The sequence below is a fragment of the Poeciliopsis prolifica genome, unplaced genomic scaffold (assembly GCF_027474105.1).
Source record: "Poeciliopsis prolifica strain line A6 unplaced genomic scaffold, Auburn_PproV2 SCAFFOLD121, whole genome shotgun sequence".
Classification (NCBI taxonomy): domain Eukaryota; kingdom Metazoa; phylum Chordata; class Actinopteri; order Cyprinodontiformes; family Poeciliidae; genus Poeciliopsis; species Poeciliopsis prolifica.
This window is the reverse complement of record NW_026562496.1, coordinates 667,328-691,125: the sequence shown is the minus strand read 5'-3', so window position 1 is coordinate 691,125 and position 23,798 is coordinate 667,328. Positions and strand designations below refer to the sequence as shown.

General features: G+C 39.5%; 2 protein-coding genes across 7 annotated transcripts in view; one reads left to right on the top strand and one right to left on the bottom strand.

The window, feature by feature from the left end:
- The window catches only part of ap2a1 (adaptor related protein complex 2 subunit alpha 1), a 36,290-nt gene extending 29,006 nt beyond the window's left edge, over positions 1-7,284 (bottom strand). For 2 of the 5 annotated variants that reach the window (XM_055024492.1, XM_055024493.1), the window contains exons 1-2: positions 6,409-7,281; positions 4,064-4,275 (exon numbers count right to left, since the gene is read on the bottom strand). In XM_055024492.1, coding sequence (XP_054880467.1) covers positions 4,064-4,275; positions 6,409-6,475 — 279 coding nt within the window. In that variant the 5' untranslated portion in view covers positions 6,476-7,281. Of the gene's footprint in view, positions 1-4,063; positions 4,276-6,408 lie in introns of all 5 variants that reach the window. The other 3 variants (XM_055024490.1, XM_055024491.1, XM_055024488.1) reach the window with 3 other exon arrangements.
- A 4,440-nt stretch (positions 7,285-11,724) lies between these two features.
- Positions 11,725-22,090, top strand: prmt1 (protein arginine methyltransferase 1). Of its 2 annotated transcripts, none has more exons than XM_055024497.1 (10): positions 11,725-11,819; positions 15,690-15,785; positions 15,873-16,028; positions 16,109-16,172; positions 16,247-16,389; positions 17,707-17,794; positions 20,130-20,245; positions 20,330-20,480; positions 21,354-21,475; positions 21,553-22,090. In XM_055024497.1, the coding sequence occupies exons 1-10, from the start codon at positions 11,793-11,795 to the stop codon at positions 21,634-21,636; spliced, it is 1,047 nt and encodes a 348-aa protein (XP_054880472.1). In that variant the 5' UTR covers positions 11,725-11,792; the 3' UTR covers positions 21,637-22,090. The 2 variants fall into 2 exon arrangements, with proteins under 2 accessions (XP_054880472.1, XP_054880473.1); XM_055024498.1 differs by having other exon boundaries at positions 11,745-11,819; positions 15,699-15,785.
- The last annotated feature ends 1,708 nt before the right edge of the window (positions 22,091-23,798 follow it).

The following is a 23,798-nucleotide window of genomic DNA, read 5'->3' as shown; positions in this document are numbered from 1 at the left end:
ATTATAGAGGGATCACACTCTTAAGCCTCCCGGCAAGGTCTATTCGGGGGTACTGGAGAGGAGGGTCCGTCGGATAGTCGAACCTCGGATTTTGGAAGAGCAGTGTGGTTTTCGTCCTGGTTGTGGAACACTGGACCAGCTCTACACCCTCAGCAGGGTCCTGGAGGGTGCATGGGAGTTCGCCCAACCAATCTACATGTGCTTTGTGGACTTGGAGAAGGTGTTCGACCGTGTCCCTTGGGGGTGCCCTGTGGGGGGTTCTCCGGGAGTACGGGGTACCGGGCCCTTTGATACGGGCTGCCAGGTCTCTGTATGACCGGTGTCAGAGTCTGGTCCGCATTGCTGGCAATAAGTCGGGCTCATTCCCGGTGAGGATTGGACTCCGCCAGGGCTGCCCTTTGTCACCAATTCTGTTCATTACTTTTATGGACAGAATTTCTAGGGGCAGCCAGGGTGTTGAGGGTATCAGTTTTGGTGGCCTTAGGATTGCATCTCTTCTTTTTGCGGATGATGTGGTCCTATTGGCTTCATCGGGATGTGATCTGCAGCTCTCGCTGGAACGGTTCGCAGCAGAGTGTGAAGCGGCCGGGATGAGGATCAGTGCCTCCAAGTCCGAGACTATGGTCTTGAGTCGGAAAAGGGTAGAGTGCCTTCTCCGGGTCGAGGGAGATGTCCTTCCTCAAGTGGAGGAGTTCAAATGGTAAATGGACTGAACTTATATAGCGCTTTTCCAGTCATTTTGACCACTCAAAGCGCTTTACACTAGTCACATTCACCCATTCACACACACATTCATACACCGATACGCAGACCGGTAGGCAATTTAGGGTTGAGAGGCAGAGGCACATCAACATGTGGCAGGAGGAAGCTGGAATCGAACCTACAACCTTCCGATTGCAAGACGACAACTCTGCCACACAGCCACAGCTGCCCTCAAGTATCTCGGGAGATCGATAGGCGGATTGGTGCAGCGTCTGCTGTACCGGTCCATCGTCGTGAAGAGAGAGCTGAGTCAAAAAGCGAAGCTCTCGATTTACTGGTCGATCTACGTTCCTACCCTCATCTATGGTCATGAGCTTTGGGTAATGACCGAAAGAACGAGATTGCGGATACAAGCGGCTGAAATGGGTTTTCTCCGTAGGGTGGCTGGGCTCTCCCTTAGAGTACCCGAAACACCTCCCTGATGAGGTGTTTCGGGTACGTCCCACCGGGAGGAGGCCCCGGGGTAGACCCAGGACACGCTGGAGGGACTACGTCTCTCGGCTGGCTTGGGAACGTCTCGGGATTCCCCCGGAGGAGCTGGAGGAAGGGCTGGGGAGAGGGAAGTCTGGGCCTCCCTTCTTAAGCTGCTACCCCCACGACCCGACCTCGGATAAGCGGCAGAAGATGGATGGATGGAAAGCTGTGGGCAGCTTTCTGACAGAGCTTCAGTTTAGCGCCTAAAATGCAAGACATTGGAACTATTTATTAGCTTGTGATGTGAATTTTCCTTTTTCCATTGGATTAAAAATAAATAAAGGCTATTGATTTGCACCTTTTGACTCCAATGCCCATCAGAAGCACAATCTCAGGGTTCTCCATAGCTGAGAGTCTCTGCAAGCATCAGCTGCTATGATCATGGCCCGCCAGTGAGGAACAGAGAATATAATGGAAAAGTTCACTTCCTGGGTTAGAACTGCACTGCACATTAACCAGCTAGTGCACAACTTGCCAGCGGAAAAGCACCTCAAGTCACCCGAGATATTTAATTCCATTTTCTGAGATGGTAGATAGATAGTATCTCGTAATTGCTCTGGTTTATAAAATGAAACCTTCGGCTCCTCCAGGTGTCTTCTTTTTTTATTTACAGACACACTTTTCTATAAATTGTCAACCTATCATCAAATAGATTGATGACACTCAGATGGTTTTCTTTTCAACTGAAAAGAAAACACAAACGGTCAACTCTATTTCAAGGTCTGTAACCCTAAACCAGCACTAAACGTTCCTCTTGATAAGTAGAAAATAAAACTTTAACGCAAGGCTATCCAACTAAATCATCTAGCCACAAGGTAGTATATAAACAGCAAACAGACAGTTCAATGCTGCAGTATGTAAGTATTAGAAAATGTATTCTTTACATATTTGTTAAAACCGTCACCATGTCACAACACTATGTTGAGACAGATAATCCATGAAAAAAAAGAATGAAGCTAGGAAGAGGGCCTTAGCAGTGATAGTTTTAATAAATATGTGAAAACCATTTTCTATACAAGTTAAATACTGAAGCTTCAATGAGTACCTCTTACTGATTTCATTTATTTTTTAATGAACTCATTTGTGGGGCAGACTGAAATCAACATCCTCATCAAGCATAATGTAGTTGGTATCAATATGCCTAAGGTCATCATCTGTTGGCAGAAATATAACAATCTAAATTATGCTGTCAATCGTAGTCTAAACATGTGATTTTTATTTTTACCTCAGAGTTTGACATAGTAAGGGTTGTTACAGCTCTAGTGGTATACTCGCACCGAGCCTATCATGCTATAATGTTTCTATGTGGTCATCATGGACTACATGATGCCCATGATGTAGCCCATGATGTAGGACAGAAAAACTTAAAATCTGATAAATAGGCCTATGTACAGCATAAGATACTAAACAATATATTTAGATTTATGACAAATGCTTATACCATGAGCCTAAATTACATGAATCTCAAAAAACTCAATTTGTCCAAAGGGGTAGTTAACTTCATTAGCTGATAACTATGACTCAGCTACTTTGGAAGGGCGTCCATACCAAAATATAACACAACAAATGCTCACTTTAAATCTGCTAGAGACACGTATCATTTAAAAAAATATGGGAAGACTTTTCCACCCTGAGATGGACCAAAATCTAAGCGCCATCTGGCCCATGGACTACAACGTAGAAATCATTGATGCACTTAGTCATTTGCACTTGAAATCTCACATTTGATGAGTAAGCCCAATTTAGAAAAAAAGTATCAATCTAAATTTGTAAAAATTTCTTTATACTTTTTTCTAAATAAATTTTTACAAATTTATATTAAGATACTTTTTTCTCCAACAGAAAACATTGTGCAAATTGTAATCATGTTTTTAAAAGAAACTCATTTAATTGCTTAAATTCTTTAGTACTTATAATAAATTTTAGAGTTTTTATTAATAATAAGATAATACTTTATTGATCCCCAATGGGGAGGGAAATTTGCGTGTCCCACCAAAGCACATAACATTAATTTAAAAAATAACTGTATTAAAACTGGGGTGCGGCTATACAGAGCCAATCATAGCATTTCATGCAGAGATGAAATGCTCTTTGCATTTCTACCTTTTGTGTTCTAACCCAAAGAGAAAACACTTTTGTGCTAGAACACTTTAACCTAAAAGTGTTCTCAAGTAAACCAACTAATAAAGACAAAAGGATTATCTTTCATAATCCATTTATTTAGAAAAATATTCATGATACATCAATTACGATTTTCAAGTACTAGTTTTGTCCTGCTATTGCAGGACAAAACTAACCCAATATATTGTTTATCATACATGGATGGTTTTCACATTTCCTGAATAGGATCTAAAAGAAATGTGTCTAAACAGCGATTTACTATGGTAGACAAAACTCAATCCACCAATAAAATGAATGGTGACCCATCCTTTTTCTGCCTACTCAACATTTCCTGTTCCTGAGAAAATTGTCCGGAACCAAATTAGGAAATGGCCACAGACAAGCAGTTTAACTTGTACATTTGAGCACAAACCACATTATATGTTGCTTATGTGTCTCAATCACCAATCACTAATTTGGTATAAAAAACTACAATTAAGGTTTCTTCACAATGATTATCACAACTAAACATCAAATTGTAACCAACCCTTCATAAAAAAATGACTTAATTCTTAAGATGTTTCCACAGAAAGTTTTAACTTTATGATGGTGAAAAACATAAAACTTCCCTGCCGCCACACCGTCCTAGGGTTTTAGTCCTTCCTTTTAATTTAAAATCTCTACTCTTGATGTCAAAATGATAAGAAATCAATAACAAAGGACTTACGATCTGTTTCTCTGTGTACTTGTTGGAGCTAAGTAAATTGACTGCCTCCATGTGTCCAAAATCAATATCATGGCCCAGCAGGAAGATGAAGAGCAGCTTGCAGACATATTTCTTCTTACTGTAACCATCCAGAGCCTTGTCACCTTTGAACTTGGAGCGGATGTTGGCGAGCTCCTTATTTATCCGTTTGATTTCAGCCTCCTTGCTCTTACCTGAGAGATGGAAAAATGTACCACAGTTTTATTATCAGAAAGGTAGCCATGAGTAATCTAGTTTAAATTAAATCTCTTATATTCAAGAAAAAAGCTAAAACATTTTAAGTCATCACTTCTTGAGCATAAAGTGACCAGTCTTTAAAATGACAGAAAATGCAGAATACATCTCAGAATGTGAAAACTAGCATTCTGGGACTTTATATTTTATATTCATCCAAAATATAACAATGGCTTTTACAGCTATACAAACTGACAGTGGTGCCCAGTGTGTGAGGTTCTTATTTTTTCAGCTATATAAGAACACGATGTGTTTTCTTTGTAAAAGTAATGTACCAGTTTCACAAATGGTTACTTGGGAATTTCAGTCAAAATACTATTTGTATCAGTGTTACCACAACAAATGCTCACTTTAAATCTGCTAGTGAGCCAAACAACCAATCCAAGTCAGGCTTCAGACAAGTTTCAGGGCATCCTATTTACTGAACAACTCTGATTCAATGAAAACGTTTTTCATAACATTCTACAAGAAAACAAGCCTCAGAACATCAAAGTCATGTTTTTATTTCCCACAACTAATCAAAAATCCCAATGACAGGAGTCAACAACCTTAACTAAGTCAAAGAACTGATTTAAAGTAAATAATAAGCAGGTACACTGTTGTGAAAAAGCCACCAAGAGCCTCCCAAAATATGCCTTTGGTAAAAACAGTGTTGAAGATAAGGAGAAATCAGATCGCTTAGATGTTTTAGTTTGTTTTTTTTTTTATTCTGAGCCTTTGATTGCAAATAATTCACATAGCAAAAACAGACTTTTAATATACGTTTAATCTGAATATATATACATATTTATAACACATGCACATAGATATATAGATAGGAATATATAATATTTTACAAAAGTCAGACAATAGCAAAGGAAAATAACTCACTGCTCAAGGAAAATAAATTAAAACAAATGGCAATGTCTAGATAAATTCCTGGATAAGGAGACTCTTCAGGGACATCAAGAACTCACTAAAGAGCACCAAGGATAATGCAGAAAATGACAAGCAATTGTTTGAAATGTAGTTTCATAATAAACTACCGCACATAATTACAGCAATGCTGCTTGAAATAGTTATATTTTTCATAATATTGCATTTATTATCGATTGCCTCAATTATCCCGAAACTGTGTTTTCTAGCTGATAAATGCTGCGGAACCCAAAATTACAGAGTTTATGCTCCACTCCTCATGACTGCCGATTGACCTGTTAGGTTCTAAAAATCTGATGTTTTTGTTGTTGGTTGAAGTATACATTACTGATGTTTGCATCAGTAATGCTTTCTGCTTGAACCTGGCTAGGGATGTCCAAGTCCAGGCCAGAATTTTATGTAATTTAGCCCTGTTTAAAACAGAGAGCAATTAGGCACAGCTGGATGAGGCTAATCTCATGCTAAAAGCCATTTTAGGATGCCAAAAGCAATTATAAATATCACCTATGTCTTTGTTTAGAAATAAATGTTGTTTTATTTATTTGGAAACCATTTTGGAAGAACTTAATAGCTTGCGATATACTTAACATGTACATGTTCTGTTTGATAAGTAGGATCAGTGGGATATGTGTGATTGAAATAAAACATTTTTTTAAAGTCCCTTGAGGACACGTTTGTTCTGAACTGGCATTAAATAAACTAAACCGAATTACATGTTTTGTCCCAAAACCTGGAACATGCGTTAGCATTTTTATACAATTGTCACGAGTTGAGCTTAACAGTGTATCTTAATTAATTGAGGGGAGGGGTCATGTCAGGGTGCTTTAATCCTTCATTCCCTACAAACAGGCCTATGCACCTGACACAAGCTGCTAATGCTTCAAGGTGGCAGTACTATGAGCTTAAAACGATGCTAATTCGGATGTTTTATAAATTCAGAAAATCAAGAGCCTTTTAATTACACTTAAGTATTAGACTGCACTAAGTGTGGTTGTATAAAGGTTAGGTTTAAAGTAACATTTGAGCATAGTTACAGTGTGTGGAGTACCACGTCACTTCACTGAGTCTCCGTGAAACCAACCAACTATAGTGTAAAACCTGTGCGGTCGGGATAAAATGAAACATTTCAGTAAACAGATAAAAGTAAAGTCACTTACAGTTTCTAATGTCCGAGATGAAAACGGCTAACCCGCGCATTCCATCTCCCTTCGACACAGCCGGCATTTTTGCAGATTCCTTTCCTCACTCCGGCCTTCTCTTGGAAAAACAAGCCGATGCTGGACAACCTTTCACGCTGGACTGGGGGGAAGATGGCCAACTTAACGTTCAGAAGGAGTTAGCTAATTTGCACGTCCAGTCGCTCCTCACAATTCGGCAAATAACACTTGTCCAACTTCAGACTGTAAGTTTGACGGTGGCTAGTCTAAGTTCTGGACGGAGAGGAAGAGTCCAGCAGCTTTCCTTGTTAGCTGGCTTGTTTCCGCTAGCTATGACAAGCTAACGTTATTTCATTCAAACCTGACCTCACTCGGGCTTGAAGTGACGCGCAACACCTAGAAGAACAAGCCTTTGAGCTTAAAAATGTCTACTAGTCGGATGTCTTGGAGATGAAAGCAGACAGGCGTGTTCGTATGAATGTCGATTGGAAAATGATGTTAAGTTTCTTCGACTCGCGCGGACCGTTAAGCTACTTCAACAGCTAGCTGGCTAACTATATCATTCAAAAACAGCTAAACATCACCAGCTAACCCGAATAACTCGGCAGGGTTTACCTTGCCACGGAACGATAGAAATCTGCGGTACTGTCTGTTTTTGTTGTCGTAAGAGTTGACCTCAATGTGGTGTCCGTTGTAATGCACCAGCTTCCACTCACGATCGGAAGGCTCGTGACAGCAAAACAACGTGGCCGCGCGACGTAGCCGTGAACGTGCACGTTGTTAATACCCAACCGGGCAGGGCACGATAGAAAGCTCAGAAAGCAGGTGGAAGGAAGCACTTATATGTACCCCCAAGCCTAGTTTAAGCTATGTGGATATGCCCATAGCCGGTTTGGGGTTTGAGCAGAATTTGAGGGCTCTTCCAGGTGCCACAGCTCAACTAGTATGGAATCTTGTTTTTAAATACGTTTGTGTTTTGTTTTATTTTGTAATGTATTGCTACTTATTCTCAGACTCTGAGAAACATGTATTTATTTACTTATTCAACCTTGACGGTTGAGTCATTTGAGTCTTTTATATGTGTTTTAAATATTTTAAGTACTTTTTAAAAGTTAATTAAGCAGATTGCAATCTCTTTTGTCACTGGAGGAAATCTACCAACAGATATCATTAAACCTCCCACAGTCTTCAGATATGGAGTCATTTAGACCCCACAAGGTTTTTACTGTTTTTTTTAATATATATCTCAGTACCACGGTACAGCAGAGTAGCACTGACTCCATGTGTCCTTTTACAAGGTCTTCATTGTGTTGTTTTGGAAAGTGATGGTCTAACACATAGGTGTCAAACACTGGCCCGCGGGCCAAATTTGGCCCGCAGTGTAATTATATTTGGCCCGCGAGGCAATTTCAAATCAATATTAGAGCCGGCCCACCGGTATTATACGGTGGCAATGCGGTGATGCCACATTCACCGGTTATATTTCGAATCCATAATGCTCTACTGTTTTTTGGCATGTCAATCAGGACAGAGGCAGCAGTGGCAGAGCCAGAGGGATGGCACTTGCCACCCCCAACAGAGCCCTGGCCACCCTTACTGCCACCCCACTGGAAATGGTCATTTTAAAATATAATACTTATGAGATCGGCAAAGATTTGCCAGGAAAACTGTAATTTCCGACTGTCCCTGAAAGCAGCCCGATACCGGACGCTGTTCATTGGTTAAACTGACATGTGGGTCCTGCTTGATCCAAAACACACCCGTGGCTTTAGAGTTACACCGTCAAGGAGTTCTGCAGGTATTTACATTTTACCGCTCACCGGTAACCGCTGTTACCTTCCTAATGAGAGGCGGCACTTGTCCTACATTTCTAAAAAAAAAAAATAAAAAAAATAAAAAAATGGTTGTGCACCGCTGCATAGTGCCTCGTTTATTATATTAGCCATGCTAGTGCTGATAGATTGTGTTTTAGACAGATTCTTTTAACATATGTTTTAGTGCACATGCCCTCTAATGTTTTATATCTCCCAGCTCTTGCTTGAAATGTGTGTGGTAAGAATATGAGAAAAACCATTAAGTTTTATGACTGAAATGTAAGTAGGCTATGTAATATGAAAGCTTTGAATTATAACCTCACTAGTTGTATTAATTAATTTTAAACGAAAGGAAACAAATATTTTTTCCTTTCGTTCCATGGAACGGTCCATTTGTATATGGACCCCTCTGATAAAGCCTTGCTCACTTTGGCCACCCCTTGAAAAAAAGTCTAGCTCCGCCACTGAGAGGCAGACACGCCTTCTCCTCTGTGTCAGTAGCACTTATGGTAGAGGACATGGGTGTATTATGAAGGTGGTGATCCGTCTTCTTGCGCACCAGCACTTACCTATGAGCAACTTTTCTCCTCATAAAAAAATGACTAAAACATCTCACAGGAGACGTCTGACTGACGAACACCTTTTTTTCGATAATGAATCGTTTCGTCAGCTCAAACCACGAGGCCCGACATTGATGAACTCAATGTCATTAATGACAGAGTAGATCAGTGTGGCGCAAAATGAGCAATAAATAAGTTTTCTATGCACCTTTTCTTGTTACGCCAAGGCCTGAATGGTTTATTCATAGTTTATTTAATGATTTATTTTCAAATTTATTAGCCTGTGTACAAACCTAATTTTGACATTTAGGTCAGAAAGGAGGCATTCAATTTTTATTTAAATTTTATTTAATATGTTTTAATATTTTATTTCATATATTAAATATATTTTATTTATTATATTTTATTTAATATAATAATATGTTTTATTATTATTAGCAACTCAATTTTGCACACCTGTACTTTGTGAAGAGGTTTTATTCGTATTAAATGATGTTCCTTTATGTGTCATATAAATGTAATGTTTTTTGAATCACAGTCAAGGTGTTTTTCTGTGCAGCTGGAAACGGTGTACAAACTAATGAACCAAGATGTGTCTACTGAAGTAAGTTTCCAGGTTTGCTGAACTTCCCCAGACAGTTATTTGGGAACTCGCTGTTTTTCCCGTGGCCTTCCCTGCATGGAGACAGAGTGTTTAGTTTTCACCTCCCGTAAACACTACAGTGAATGAGCATACAAGGTTTCGTATGTTTTCCTTTGTTTCTTTTGTTTGGTCTTCGAAGATTGAGTCTCCGCCTCGGTAGTAAAGAGAGATGAATAAAGTAACTATGCAACTCTGGGTTCCTCAGAGCGGATCCTAATTTGTGCCTAATGCAGTATATTTCTTGCTCTCCGTCTGCAGATGTATTAAAGATTGTTTTTGCTCCCTAACTTTTGTCTGGATCTCAGTCTCTGAATTGTGCACTTCACAACTTTTAAGTTAGATAAGCTTTGCTTGTTCAATATTTATTGTTATATTAGAACTAGTTTGGGTCCATATCAAAAGATTCATTTGTTCAACCTTGGCCCGCGACTTTGTTCAATTTAAAGTTTTGGCTCACTGTGTATTTGAGTTTGACACCTCTGGTCTAACAGGACAACAACCCCACTTTCCTGCTGTCTGACTGCAACATTTTCTGTGCTCCTGAGGATTGTGATAAGACATGGAAGAGTTAAAGAAGCCTTGAACATGACCTATCCCCCTGTTAAAAATCTTGCTTGCATGCCAACATAAAGTAACTTAAAAACAGACTGCTATCGATAGACACCAGCCCCCTGCAGCCCTGCAAGAATAAGCAGATATAGCCAATGGATGGATCAAATATTCAAAATTTATTTAAATGATACATACGTGTAAATTAAAAAGTAGAAGAGAGGGCATCCCACTTGCAGAGACAGAATGCCCTTGGTATATTGTCCACTCTCAACCATGGCACCTTTTCAGGATCTGTTCCCCACTTCTTCAAGGCTGTCTATGCCTGTCGTGGCGCCCATGAGTGGATTGGTTGGCGCCAATCCACTCGCTAACCCTCGAGTGAACACCTTTGATGAGGGATGCTGTCAGGCTGAAGAAGGAGTCTGATCAGGTCTGTTTGGCCTGTCGGACCCCAGAAGCAGCTGATGGGTGCCACCAGTTCAAGTGGCATTCAGCTTGGGTGGTTGTTGAGGCAACAACTCTGACATGGGAAGAGTTCGGAGAGGCTAAGTGAAAGACTTCTACACGGCTTCAAGGTGATTTAGGAGCATCTCAGGAGGGGATGTCCTTCTGACCACACCTCAGGATGTTGTGGGCCAGTAAGAAGAATACTTTGAATGCCTCCTCAATCCCACCAACACGCCTTCCACTGAGGAAGCGGATCCTGGGTACTCTGGAACAAGTTGTCTAATCTCTGGCGATGAGGTCACCGAGGTCCTTAAAGAGGTCCTTGGTGGCAAGGCCCCAGAAGTAGATGAGATTTGCTCCGATCAGTTCAAAGTGCTTTCCATGACAAAGACAGGACACAATAAACAATTAAGTTGACAACCTGAAATGGCAAAAAAACAACAAACATTGCATGCTTTTAAATGCCAACATTGCCATCATAACATTGCCATTATGCCATCATAATCGTCAGGAAAGAATTAATCAATGTTCCAATTATTAATCAAAGGCAACTCCATACAAATGGAATTTTAGCCTTGATTTATAGGGACTCAATGTTTCAGCTGATTAGCAGTCTTCTGGAAAGTGTTTCAGATTAGAGGAGGATAAAACTGAATGCTGTTTGCTTCTCCATTTTTGATTCTGGTTCTGAGAATTAGTACAACAAATTCTGTCCAACTGTTTAAAGGAGACATCTTTCATTTTGTTGTTTATCAAAAGTTTCTGATAATACGCCTGTCCCCTTTTCCAACAGAAAACAGCTGAAGGTACAGAATAAACATCTTGTTAGATGTTAAAATTAATTATATGTGAATGTGTGCATTTTCCAAGCTCTTCATAGAGAAACATATACAATGTTAAAACTGCACCAAAGTGCTGTACAAAGACACTGTTAATAGATTTTAAACACAGATTAAGATAATGGAAAAATTCACTGGGTCTGGAATGTGACCTTTATATAATTTGATTTAAAAAAAAGTTCACATTAAAAGGGTATGGGTTGTTTTTTTCAATTTAACAAGTACAAGAGAACAAGTTTTACCAATGGTGGTGTCAGTTAGTAATCAACATCACAATTCTAAGAGGCTCTCAGAAACCAAGTAAGAGCATAAACCTTGGCTCACATATTTAATTTATTACACAATCAAACACAGTATCACGCTCCTCAGAAATTGCAGCAAGGATAAGCCTTTCTTTCTTCCTTCTATGGTTGTTAAGCGGAGAACTGCCGGTAGATGTCAGTAAGCTCCTAAAGAGTACGGTTGGAACTGTTTGGATGAAAGGGAAGTAGTCGAGGAAGAAGTCAACTACGTTCAGCAGAAGATCGAAATGGCCGCGCCAGCAGAGAGGATGGAGGTAAGATCTTAGCGGAGTAAACACGACAACTGACTTTCACAGCTCTGTTAGATTCACTCACACTATACCTTAGTTCACAACAGAATTAGGAATATATGTCTCGGTCTCTACTTGTTTTCAGATTCGGCCTCGTAGTTAACGAGCAGCAAAGCGTCCATTTTATATCAGCGTCAAGGTTTAATAATGATGCCTTTAGTCATTCATTTCTGTCGCAATTGAAAAAGATTAAAAAAATACAAGTATACACTCAATGGGGTGTTTTTTTTATTGAGCGGTTAATGTAAGTTAACCGCACAAGAGCGGATGATTCCCCCCCCCCCCCATGTGGTATGCTGCCTCAACCGGTTGGACCGCATGGGCTCCAACGTGTTAGCATCTGGAGCTAGTTGAGCTAGCCGCTTATAAAGGGATGCTGCGTTCATTTCCGCTGGTTCTTCATTCACCTGGGAACCAAAGCCCACACAATTCAGCGAACACATTTACTCTTCTCCTGGGAATTTTCCCGGTTTTCCTTAAGCACATTTTTCTGAGCGTAACAATTAAGTTCAGAGAAAAGTTCGCCGGTGTTCGAAGTACTCAACGCTAATAACTGGAAAGAGCAGGCATGGGAGGTCTTGAGACCTCCCCTCTTCCCATCCGCGGTTGTTAGACCTGCATGGTTCCCCTCAGAAAACTTACTAGTTCCGAACGTCGGGGTACTGATTCGGTCCACCGTGTTTATGTATTAAGGTGTCAAGTTGACACGAAAGTTGAAAATATTACTGGGTAATTATGTTACTGGAATACTTTGCCGACAATTCGTAAGCCTTCAATTTTAGAATCTTAAAAACAACAAATAATAATAATAAAAAACCCAATTAAAATAAATAAATAATTTGCATTTCTGTTAAATCCAAATTGAGTCAGCAGCTCCTTGTTGTGCGATCTTAACTCCCTTACTAAGGCACAGGTGTCAAACTCCAGTCCTCAAGGGCTGTGTCCTGCAACTTTTAGATGTGCCTCTGCTGCACCACACCTCAATAGAATAATTGAGTCATGAGCAAGGCTCTGGAGAACTGATCTTCACAGGAAGGAGGTAATTAAGCTATTTAATTCCAGTGTTTTGTACCTGTGGCACATCTTAACACTGCAGGTCATGGCCCTAGAGGACTGGAATTTGACACCAAAACTCCAAAGTAAAGCAGCTGAAATGAATTTTAAATTCAAAATCTATTTTGCGTAAAACTGTCTTTTACTTATCAAGTCAACTACATTTAATGAATTTTTTTATCATGTATTTTTGGTTTAAAATAAACATAAATTATTTGCTTGTCTGTTAAATCCAAATTAAGTCATCATGTTTTTAGGTGGACTTAAGAACATGATGTAATGCTACTCACATTTACAACTGGCCCAAGGCATAAATGAACTAAACAGCTGTTTATAAGGCAAGGCACACCAGAAATGCTAAATTTTAACACAGACCACATATACAGAAATTTAACATTTGTCTTCTGAGAATGTCAATACTGTTAAATTGGATTTAATGGTTTCAGCACAGATACATTAACACTCTCCAAGCAGATGTTGCAGATTTGCAACAGCTCAGTGCTACTTAGCTAGTCTTTGCAAGTAATTTGACCCTGAGAGGGTTAAAACATTAAACCAGTCTGCAACCAGTCTCAAGGAGACTGGTTGCAGAACCAGAGCCATGTGTTGAGTTGAGGCTGACTATTTCTCGGTAGAACTTCTCAACCTCACACACCAGTTAAGGCTCCTTCCCCACCACAGAAATGACATTCCATGTCCCAATAGCTAGCTTCTGCAACCGAGGTCGGCAAAGGTCCCCACACTCAGCTTCCACCTAGGCCTGTCACAATACAGATTTTGCTGGGCGATAAATTGTCTCAAAAATTATTGCGATAAACGATAATATTGTTTGAAGACCTTTTTACATTGATTTAATGAAAATTACGTAATAATACATGCGATTTCCAAAAATAGATACACTTTACTGTCAAAAGAACACTTAACACTGGGATTGATACACAAAATAAATAAAACAATCAAAACCAAAAATAAAATAGATTCTCAGTCTCCATTAACAATACATGTACTTGAATAAAATCTAAACAACATAAAGCCAAAGTGGAAATAAATACTCCATTCAACCAAAAGAGTGCAGATGATGAAGTCTGTATTGTATATTGCCCTTCAGTAATCATTAGATTTTAATAGAGAAGACATCCGACTGCCTGACGCAATAGTTCAAACTACAGGATATTTTTACCCCGAACGACAATCTTAGAATGTTCTTCGTTCTGCGATTGTCACTTGTGTGTGTGTTACGGTGTATCGTCGTGGCCGCTCCAATTTAAATCAAGGATTTGCCCAGACTGGGAGCTTAGCAGCTTGTTGAATGTGACCGGTAGCCAATCAGAAAGCGCGGATTCTCCTTGCGCTTTCTGAGGGGAAACACGGAGGAAATCCCGAATAGCTGACACGATGCAACCCGAAGTCTAGCAGACATCGCAGATGATGCTTTGAAACATTAATGTTTAACCAACAGTTCCTGCAAAGAAAGTATAAATAACTAGGGGAGGAGTTGGAGCGAAATTTCTACCAGAAAACCTGGGAACTTTTCAGCTGTTCTGCGTTAACGTGACATAAAATGGTTATACTGATTTTCATTCAGTCAGGACTGACAGTAGTCACATGCATTGCAGGCAGATAGATTGTATCAAGGAATTGATTAATGCCTGGTTTCAAAAGTAGTGAACTGGACTTATTATTTTGTGTCCATTGTTGTACACCACACGGTTTCGATCGAACCATTACACCGATGATTTCTGTCGGCTAATGTGTCTCTCAGGTTTTGATAATGGGCCGACAATCAGCAACAGAAGATGGTGCAGCGCGCACTGGGCATTACACTAAGGAAATGAGGAAGGGAGGGTCAGTGGAGAGCACCGAAGTTGAGCCTTTTTTCATTCAGTGTCATCAACAGTAAGAGAAATAAAGGCCGGAAGAAACGATATAACCGATAATTGAAATGAGGTCGATAGTTTTAATTTATCGTGCAATTAATTGATTTATCGTTTATCGCGACAAGCCTACTTCCACCCATCCCACACTGCACCCGACCTCTTCCTTTTGGCCCCTCTCACGGGGAGAGAGCCCAATGAAGGGGGATCCATGTCTCTATGGGCTATGCCCAGCCTGGCTTCAGAGTGTGGTTCCGGTGACCCATGTCCCGGCGAGGGAACACAACAACTTTACTCATCATTAGTGGGTGACCCTACCAGGGGCATGAAGCCCCCAGGCAGCGTAGTTACTGGGACACTCAGACCCTTCCACCACGATGAGATGCCAACCAGAATGTCCTACATCTTTATCTCTCATGTTATTTTTCTGAATGTGTGGATTGAATAATCTCAGAATGAATCTTTTTCAAGAAAAAAAGCTGTCATTATTATATAAGTAGGTTGTTTGTAAAGCCAGACCTTTTCAATTCAGATCATCCTCAACAATTTAGCATTTTACAGAAATAAATTAAAAACAAACAATCTTTACTTTCACGATAACTTCATCCATTCCATCAATTCAATATTCTTTTATCTATTCTAGATTTTTAAAGGGTTTTCTTAAAATTTAAATGATCAACAATTAATGTGATTTCTCAAGTTCCAGTATGAAATTGATTTTTAACACAAAAGAAATCAACAAAATCATAAGTGAAACTGATTATGAAGCTTCTGTAAACAAATTAAGCCTTCAAAAATACTGATCATCAGAATATAGAATGAGCTAATTTTAATGTATGCATTTTACATATTGCTTATTGATCCTTTCTGCCAGCTTCAGCCAGTGACTGTGTTTCCCTTTGTTGAGGTTTCTCAGGGGGAGAGTTCAGTCAAACCTGCAGCAGAGGACATGACATCAAAGGACTACTACTTTGACTCTTATGCCCATTTTGGAATTCACGAGGTAATTTTTCAGTTTTTATTTACACAACAATCTTCATTTATTTATGTTTTTTGCCTTCCAACCTGTGCTCTGCTCCCGTCTCTGCAGGAGATGCTGAAAGACGAGGTTCGCACTTTGACTTACCGCAACTCCATGTTCCACAACAAGCACTTGTTCAAGGACAAGGTGGTTCTGGATGTTGGCAGTGGAACGGGCATCCTCTGCATGTTTGCAGCCAAAGCTGGAGCCAAGAAAGTCATAGGGGTATGCATTCAGTTCCACTTCAGCCGCTCCACTTGTCTGGCTCTCCAGGTTAACTGTATGCTTGGACTTTGTTTTTCCAGATAGAGTGCAGTAGCATTTCAGACTATGCTGTGAAAATTGTGAAGGCCAACAATCTGGATGATGGTGAGTCCATGGAAACCAGCAGGACTCAGAATAAGGAGGAGTCAAGGGTCCAATCTGTGCTCTTTTCCCTGCAGTTGTGACCATCATTAAGGGGAAGGTGGAGGAAGTGGAGCTGCCTGTGGAAGGAGTTGATATTATCATCTCGGAGTGGATGGGATACTGCCTCTTTTACGAGTCCATGCTCAATACAGTCATTTATGCCAGAGACAAATGGCTGGTATGTATTGGTGGAGATGTTGCTAATTGAAAGTTTTAACTAAGGATGTGCTGACCCACTTTTTTTCCATTTCCATTACCAATATAGATATGAGTTTCAGGTATCGGCGGATACCAAGCCAATTCAGAAAGTCAGTGCTGAATTGACACAAAACATTTCTTTTTTTAAGCAGAGACATAAACATTCTGAATTACAAATTTATTTTAGAACCTGTTGCATAAGGAGCCCTTATTCGGGCTGTTCCTCCTACAATGAGAGAAAATTGGATGATGGGACAGAGTAGAACCCTGAGGATGGAAGTCCTCTTGTTTGTGTTGTGATCTCTAAGTTTTTGCTGTTTCTGTGTTTGAACTGTCAGCATAGCCTAGCTGGTATGACTAATGGTAATATTAGAGCAGCTTCATGGAATATTAAAGGTCTTGTTAATCTTGTTAAAAGCAACAGAGTAATGTCCAAGATAAAAAGGACAAAATCCAGATTATGCTTCTTTAAGAAACTTATTTATCCCCAGCAAGTTGCATGCATGTTGGGCCTTTAATTAGTCTGGTTGATCACGATGCTGTGGTTAGGTTGATGTACCCTCAATTCAACTAAATAAAATGGATTTAGATCCACAATTATCTGACCTTTTGGGGGAAAACACTACACTATACATTAATTTTTGTAGATGAGGGCTACTGCAGTGAATTTTTTGTAATTTTTAATTTCTGTTCTTAGGTTTTAATATAATAAAAACTGAAAATGTTTTCAAAAAGGTGATGGCTACATTTTCCTACATTTTGCGCAGTTTCCAATATAATAAGAAAATAGATCTAAAAATGACAGGTACTTTTAAGTCATTCTGTGTGAAAATCAAATGTAGTTATTTCATAAAATAGAAATAGCTAAAATATACTACTCCATTAAAAAAAGCATTTTTATGGAGTAGTAGATTTATTTATTTTCTAGTTGCAAAACATGTTTCTTTATTGTTTTTAAGAGCCATTGTGGAAGGTCCAAAGAGCCTGTTGTGGCTCCATTTTGGACTGTAGTGACAGGATTGCAACTAAAAATATTGTTTAGTCTATGGATTAATTAATTTGGATAAAAAAAAAACTAGCACATTTACAAGACCGGCTCATCAGGAGATGGATCTGAGTAATCGTTTCAGGCTTTGATAAATTATTTTTGGTGTAGTAGGTAGTTTTCCTTTGAACTGAATGGATAACTGCATTTGGCCCAAATCAGGATAGTTTCTGATGATAGTGTATTAAATGTATCATTTAGAATGATGGTCTTAATGTCTGTGTGTTTTTTTCTACTGTACCTCTCCAACAGAAACCAGATGGACTGATTTTTCCAGACAGAGCCACACTATATGTCACTGCTATTGAAGACAGGCAGTACAAAGATTACAAAATCCACTGTGAGTGACTGCTTCCAGCTTTCTCTCCTCATACCTGTCACAATAACAAATTCTGGTGGCCGATAAATTGTCCAAGAAATTATTGCAATAAACAAAAACAATATTGCCACTTACAGGCCATTGTTAACGAATGGCATAAATAGTCTAACACTGCAAATAGGCCCCTCTCAGAGGTCAATAAACTGATTTCAAAAGAACATTTAACAGGAAGTGGAAGACCTTTTAAATATAAATAATTGGGAGGGGGCTTTAAAGGGATTACATTGTTCACTTTCAGATCATCCGGTTGATGGCAGGGGTGTTGAGTGGTCTCTCCCCCACAAAATGCCACGTGTGGTTGACCATGTCACCCATATCAGAAATGCCACTTCACCTCAGTGATTGTGTCAACAAGATGGTCCCCAAGAAAGTAAACTAACATCGGGACATTTTATGTGCAGATATGTTGGTTGGATTTTTTAGTTGCTACTGTTTTACAACATAGCTGGTTCAGTGGTTCACCACAGTCATTCAGTTTGAATCCAAAGTGCTTCTCCTCACTGAGTGTTGTGCTTCGCTCTGTGATTGGAGACCAGAGCGAAAATAACTGACAGGCTCCCGACAGACTCCTAGTCACACGGTGATGCGAGACAGTGCTGCTCCGTCTCCATTAATTTATATGGAGCGAGCTTGTGCAGTGAGGCAACGGTGAGCGAACAACGTAATTTGTTGGTGTGAAATTTTGAGCTCATACCTGCAGACATGCACATGCCAGCTAGTGTTGCCACACAAGAAAGTTGAAAATTGTTCATTTGTTGTTTTCGCTGTCAGCCTGAGTGGAGGAAAACTGAGGCTTTTAACTCCGTGTGTTTAGCTGTTACCAAGGAAATGAGAGGGGAGGGACTAACTATTTTGTCAACCAGTCTCTTTGGTAGAAAGAGACGTACAACGAAAACAAACAAAGCAAGCAATAGTATCGCCCTAATTTTATTATGTACCTCATTTTAATTTATCGTGCGATTAATTGATTTATTTATCGTGATAGACTTAATGGTCTCTGTCTCTGGTGTCTGCATGTAGTCTGGGAAATGGCAGAAACAATCAAACTTCAACATTCATTCTATCTCAGCCACAGTAAATGTGCAAGAAGATGTGCTTTTTAGATCAGGAGTGTCTACATTTTTTGCCACATAGGTCAAAATTGTTCAGTCAAAAGTACTCGCAGACCAAGAAAATAAAAAAGAAACTCTAAAATCAAAAGGTTGTAGTGCTTTTTTGTAGTAATGGCTGACCCATTCAGCCTCTGCAGACATCCCATCTTTGATGACAGTCTTGTGCCCAGTCTGCACCTCTGAAGTGTTGAACCTCGGCACAGACATCACACACACCATCTTTCATTCAAATTTGGTCATTTGAGAGACGTTAGTGCAGCAGCTTCACCTGTACCTCTGTGAAAGCTTATTTTCTGAGATCTCTGCACAATTATACACAATTAATCATACGTGAAGCCACTAGGAACATGTTATCTTCCAGCGCTGTCGTATTCCAGAACTCGAACCTTCCTGGAGTAACCAGATGTACACCCCCTGTTCCCCTCTTGGGCATGGGGGAGGAAGCCCTGATTTATTATTTTTATTTGTTTAAAAATTATTTTAATAGAGGGTATATTTTTGACTGTACAACATTATTTCCTCTTGCACAGAATTTAGCTATCAACAATGCAACCTGGATTTGACTTGGGAGTGTTTCCTTTTTTTAAAATTACCATTATTTAAATATGGACAGTGTTGAAATTTATTTGACTTTAGACTGAGAAGAGTCTTACAGGCAGGATTTCAGTTGTCTTGCTGCATTGTTGCCCAAGTTCTTTTTTGTTGTCAAAATTCAGGTGACTGAGGTTTCTTTTTTGCCAGATCACACGGCCAGTAGCATTTCTCAAACAATTAAAAAGCCAATCTGTGTGATCGGTATCGGTGATCAATAGGATAAAACCTGATTAGAGAATCCCCAGAAGAAAGTAATCTCATTACTAAATTGAGTACTTTTTTACTTCTGACTTGAAGTAATATTACAAACACAGACCATGTATTAATACCCTTCCTCATCTTAAGTTTGAATTCTTTGCTATACTCTTGTGTTCCAAGCAAGCTGCTGGTTTTTCTATCTCTTGAAGGCTCAAAGGTCTGCTGATATTTTCATACATCTTCTGTTCTTTCTCTTTCTTAGAGGAGAAAGAGACCAGGATGTTCTTTTACTTCCTGGTCTATTGGTCACTTTTTTTTTGTTTACTCGTAAGTTTGTGGAGTCGTGTCAGGGTTGAAACAGCTTTGCTTGATGTCACCTGCTTCCTTCTCAGGGTGGGAGAATGTGTACGGATTTGACATGTCCTGCATCAAGGAGGTGGCAATAAAGGAACCCCTGGTGGACGTGGTGGACCCCAAGCAGCTGGTCACCAATTCCTGTCTTATCAGGGTGAGTGGACATGGACACGTCCGTAGTCGAACAAGTGGTCAGAGGATGTGTCGGGTACTATTTGTTCTGTGTGTGTGTGTTTAGGAGGTTGACATTTACACAGTGAAGGCGGAGGACCTGACCTTCACCTCACCGTTCTGCCTGCAAGTGAAGAGGAACGACTACATCCACGCTCTGGTCACCTACTTCAACATAGAGTTCACTCGCTGCCACAAGAGGATCGGCTTCTCCACCAGTCAGTGAGCTTTTCTCTTACTTGAATTAGGACCCAATCACACAGATTTCCTACAAGCAGCAGCACCAGCTCTGGTTCAGACTGAGCAACTCGGTGTCAGAAGAACCATCAGTGCAAAATAAATATATTTTTCTCTTGTTGGTTTAAAATAATATTTCAGGGGTATTCTGTTGTACGGAGCACCCTAGGAGACATGGGGGATTTTTTTTCTTTTGTGTTCCCTCACAAAAGTATATAATTCACTCACAATATTGAATTCATTTGCAATAAATTAGCAAAAACACCCTACTCTGTTTTGTGTAAACGGACTGAACTAATGTACAGTCATTTTGACCACTCAATTCACTTTACACTAGAGTCGCATTCACCCATTTGCACTCATAATACTCACACGTTATATACGCAGATCAGTAAGCAATGCCCAGAGGTATAACAACTTGTGGCAGGAGGAAGTTGAAGTTGAACCTAAAACCTTGCAATCACAAGATGACTATTCTACCCACAGAGCCAGTTGCCCCAAATATAGTCACAATGATAACAAATGTTAATTTAAAGTAGCAAATACCTTCAAAAAACATCAGTAAACAAATACCCATTCATTTAGAAAGTTCCCTGCTGTTTCAAATTTCTTCAACTTACCCAAGACACTATAATTTTACAAAGTAATTAGAATAATCGATTCTTGATCATTTTGAATTGATTCAGAATTCCCAGGAATTGTGATTCTCTAAATCATCTTAATTTTTTCCCCCCTGCATCTATAGCTGACACCAGACTTTAGGCGCTAACACAAGAAGCATTCACAATTGGGGAAAAATTTCTTTTTGAGTTTCCAGTAGGTAATGTTCAGGTGGTTTATCTTTGTGCTTCCAGGCCCAGAGTCTCCTTACACCCACTGGAAGCAGACAGTTTTTTACTTGGACGACTACCTGACCGTAAAGACCGGAGAAGAAATCTTCGGCACCTTAAGCATGAAGCCAAACGTCAAGAACAATGTAAGTGGATGAAGCAGGTCCTGCTCTACCACCTTCCACTTAGTCTCCCTAATTCTGACCCGTGTACTTTCTTGCAGAGGGACCTGGACTTTGCTGTTGATGTAGACTTCAGGGGTCAGCTGTGTGAGATGTCAAAGACTTTGGAGTACAAGATGCGTTAAGGAAGCCCCCTGCACCCCCCTTTGTGTTAGTCTTTATTAGCAGTAACAGTATACAGGTTCACTGGGAGGATGTTCTCTAGTAAAAGCTCCCGTGCAGCAACCTTTTAAAAACATAATTTTTCATAGTATTATACATTTCCACATCTTTACGTTTCAAGAAAATTGATGTGGTGATTCCTTGTGCAGTAGTCACGCTCTGCCTGGTCCCTGGCCTCAGTGTCCTTCTGGGTTCTGCTTCCAGGTCTTGTAGTTTACACATGTAAAATTTGCATCCATACAAATTGCCCAATTGTTAATGACGCGTTCCTCAGCAGCCTGCAGATCTGTTATAGCGAGACGTTACCGTCCAAAAGCAAATGGGTGGAAATCAAGGCCAAAATAAAGTTTTTCTTTCTCTTGTTTTGTATTGTTTTTGGCTGCTGCTCTTTTTAACAAATAAAGTGAATAAACAGCTGGTTTTCTTCCCTCATTCTGTGTTCATGACCTAAAAGATTCCCAACCTTTTACGGTAGAGGTGCATCAACCAGACCTTTTGTGGTCTGCAGATTTCTAATTTCCTCTGACATCTGCCCTGCCAGTTCAGATATGGACCAATTTTGATTTTGTTTTCTAATGACTGAGACAAAGGAGGAAAAATATGCTTCAGATTCTTTAGTGGATGTTTTTGAATGACAGAGTATAAAGAGGTACATATGGTGGTGCTTTTTTTTTGGAAGGGTGGGGTTCACCCAAAAACGTCAGCAATTTAAAGACTCATCTCAGAAATTTAGAAGAAACTACAAAATTTCTGAGCTCTAAAATTAAATTTTTTGACAGAAACTCCTGCAGTTTTTGTAATTTCTGACATCCTCAGATATTTCCTAAAATAAACTTTGTAATTTCTGTTTCAAAAGTTGTACAATTTCCATTTTTGAAACTCAGACGTCAAGTCGAATATTTTCAACTGTTGAGATGTCTACATGCAATGTGTCTGCCATCATGGTTATATGTATCTAACCTTAGTCTGATTACCTAAAGCCATTAATAGTCATTGTTGGATGCAATTCTAGTCTAGAAGTGCATCAATTTTACTCATCGGCAAACATCACATCGAACTTCCAAAACATACTTTATGTACAAAATATATGGCTTCATTATCTGAAGATTATTTATGTAAAGAAGCCTATCAGTGATTAGGGCCTGTGATCGGTTGATAAATCTATCAGTTATGTTGTAGGTTTTCAGTATTACTATGAGTTACTGATGCATGCTAGAGATTTTCAGTCACACCCTGCTTCACTCCAGACTCTAAACTTTATTTCATGACTGGAAGCTTTTAATAAACTTCCCTGATATTCCCAATATCAAGAAATGTCTGTCATTTGCTGATATTGGAACAGAAATACATTAGTGAGAAAAAGGACAACTGACTATTTTGATCAGAAACAGGCTGCTTGTTCAAATGTAAACATATCCACTGCCTACGGTTTGATTCTTTTTATAGGAGTTGATTATGTTTGTTGTCAATCACCATTTCAGAACTTGGCAGCACGAGTTTTGTAATCTCTGACATCCTCAAAAAACCTAACAGACTTCTGTTAGGTTTGGTGCAACTTTATTTTAATAAACCATTTGCAAAATCATGCCTGTTCATGTTTCTATGGGGTGTCGTTTGTAAAGTTACACAGTAAAACATTTACACCAATATTTGGGCTTCCCAAATATTGCAAACTAATTAGGAGACAAAATATTTAGTTCCCAAATGTTTTAAGTCTGAGCAAAAACAATTAGTTCACTATTTAGTTCCAATGTATATAATTTCCAAAATAAATATATATTTTTCAAACTCAAACCCTAATATTTATTTTCTAAGCATTTTCTTACATGCACGTTTGCTGCCCCCAATCTGTTCCCAGTCTGCACAATCCAGCCCAGTGTTGATGAATATCACAGACTATTTCGTACTTTTACGTTTTGTTCAAAATCAGGACTCTGTGTTTCTCCATGCAGACAGACTGTGATTCATGACGTCATTTAATGTTAAATTCCCTTTTCAGGGAAGAGGCTGAGGCCTCAATACCATAACAGGACGAGCCTTCTATAGTGACCAAACCATGTCCAAACAATAGACAATCGATTGTCTTCTCATCCAGGTGTTTTACAAAACCAGGATAGTGGATTAA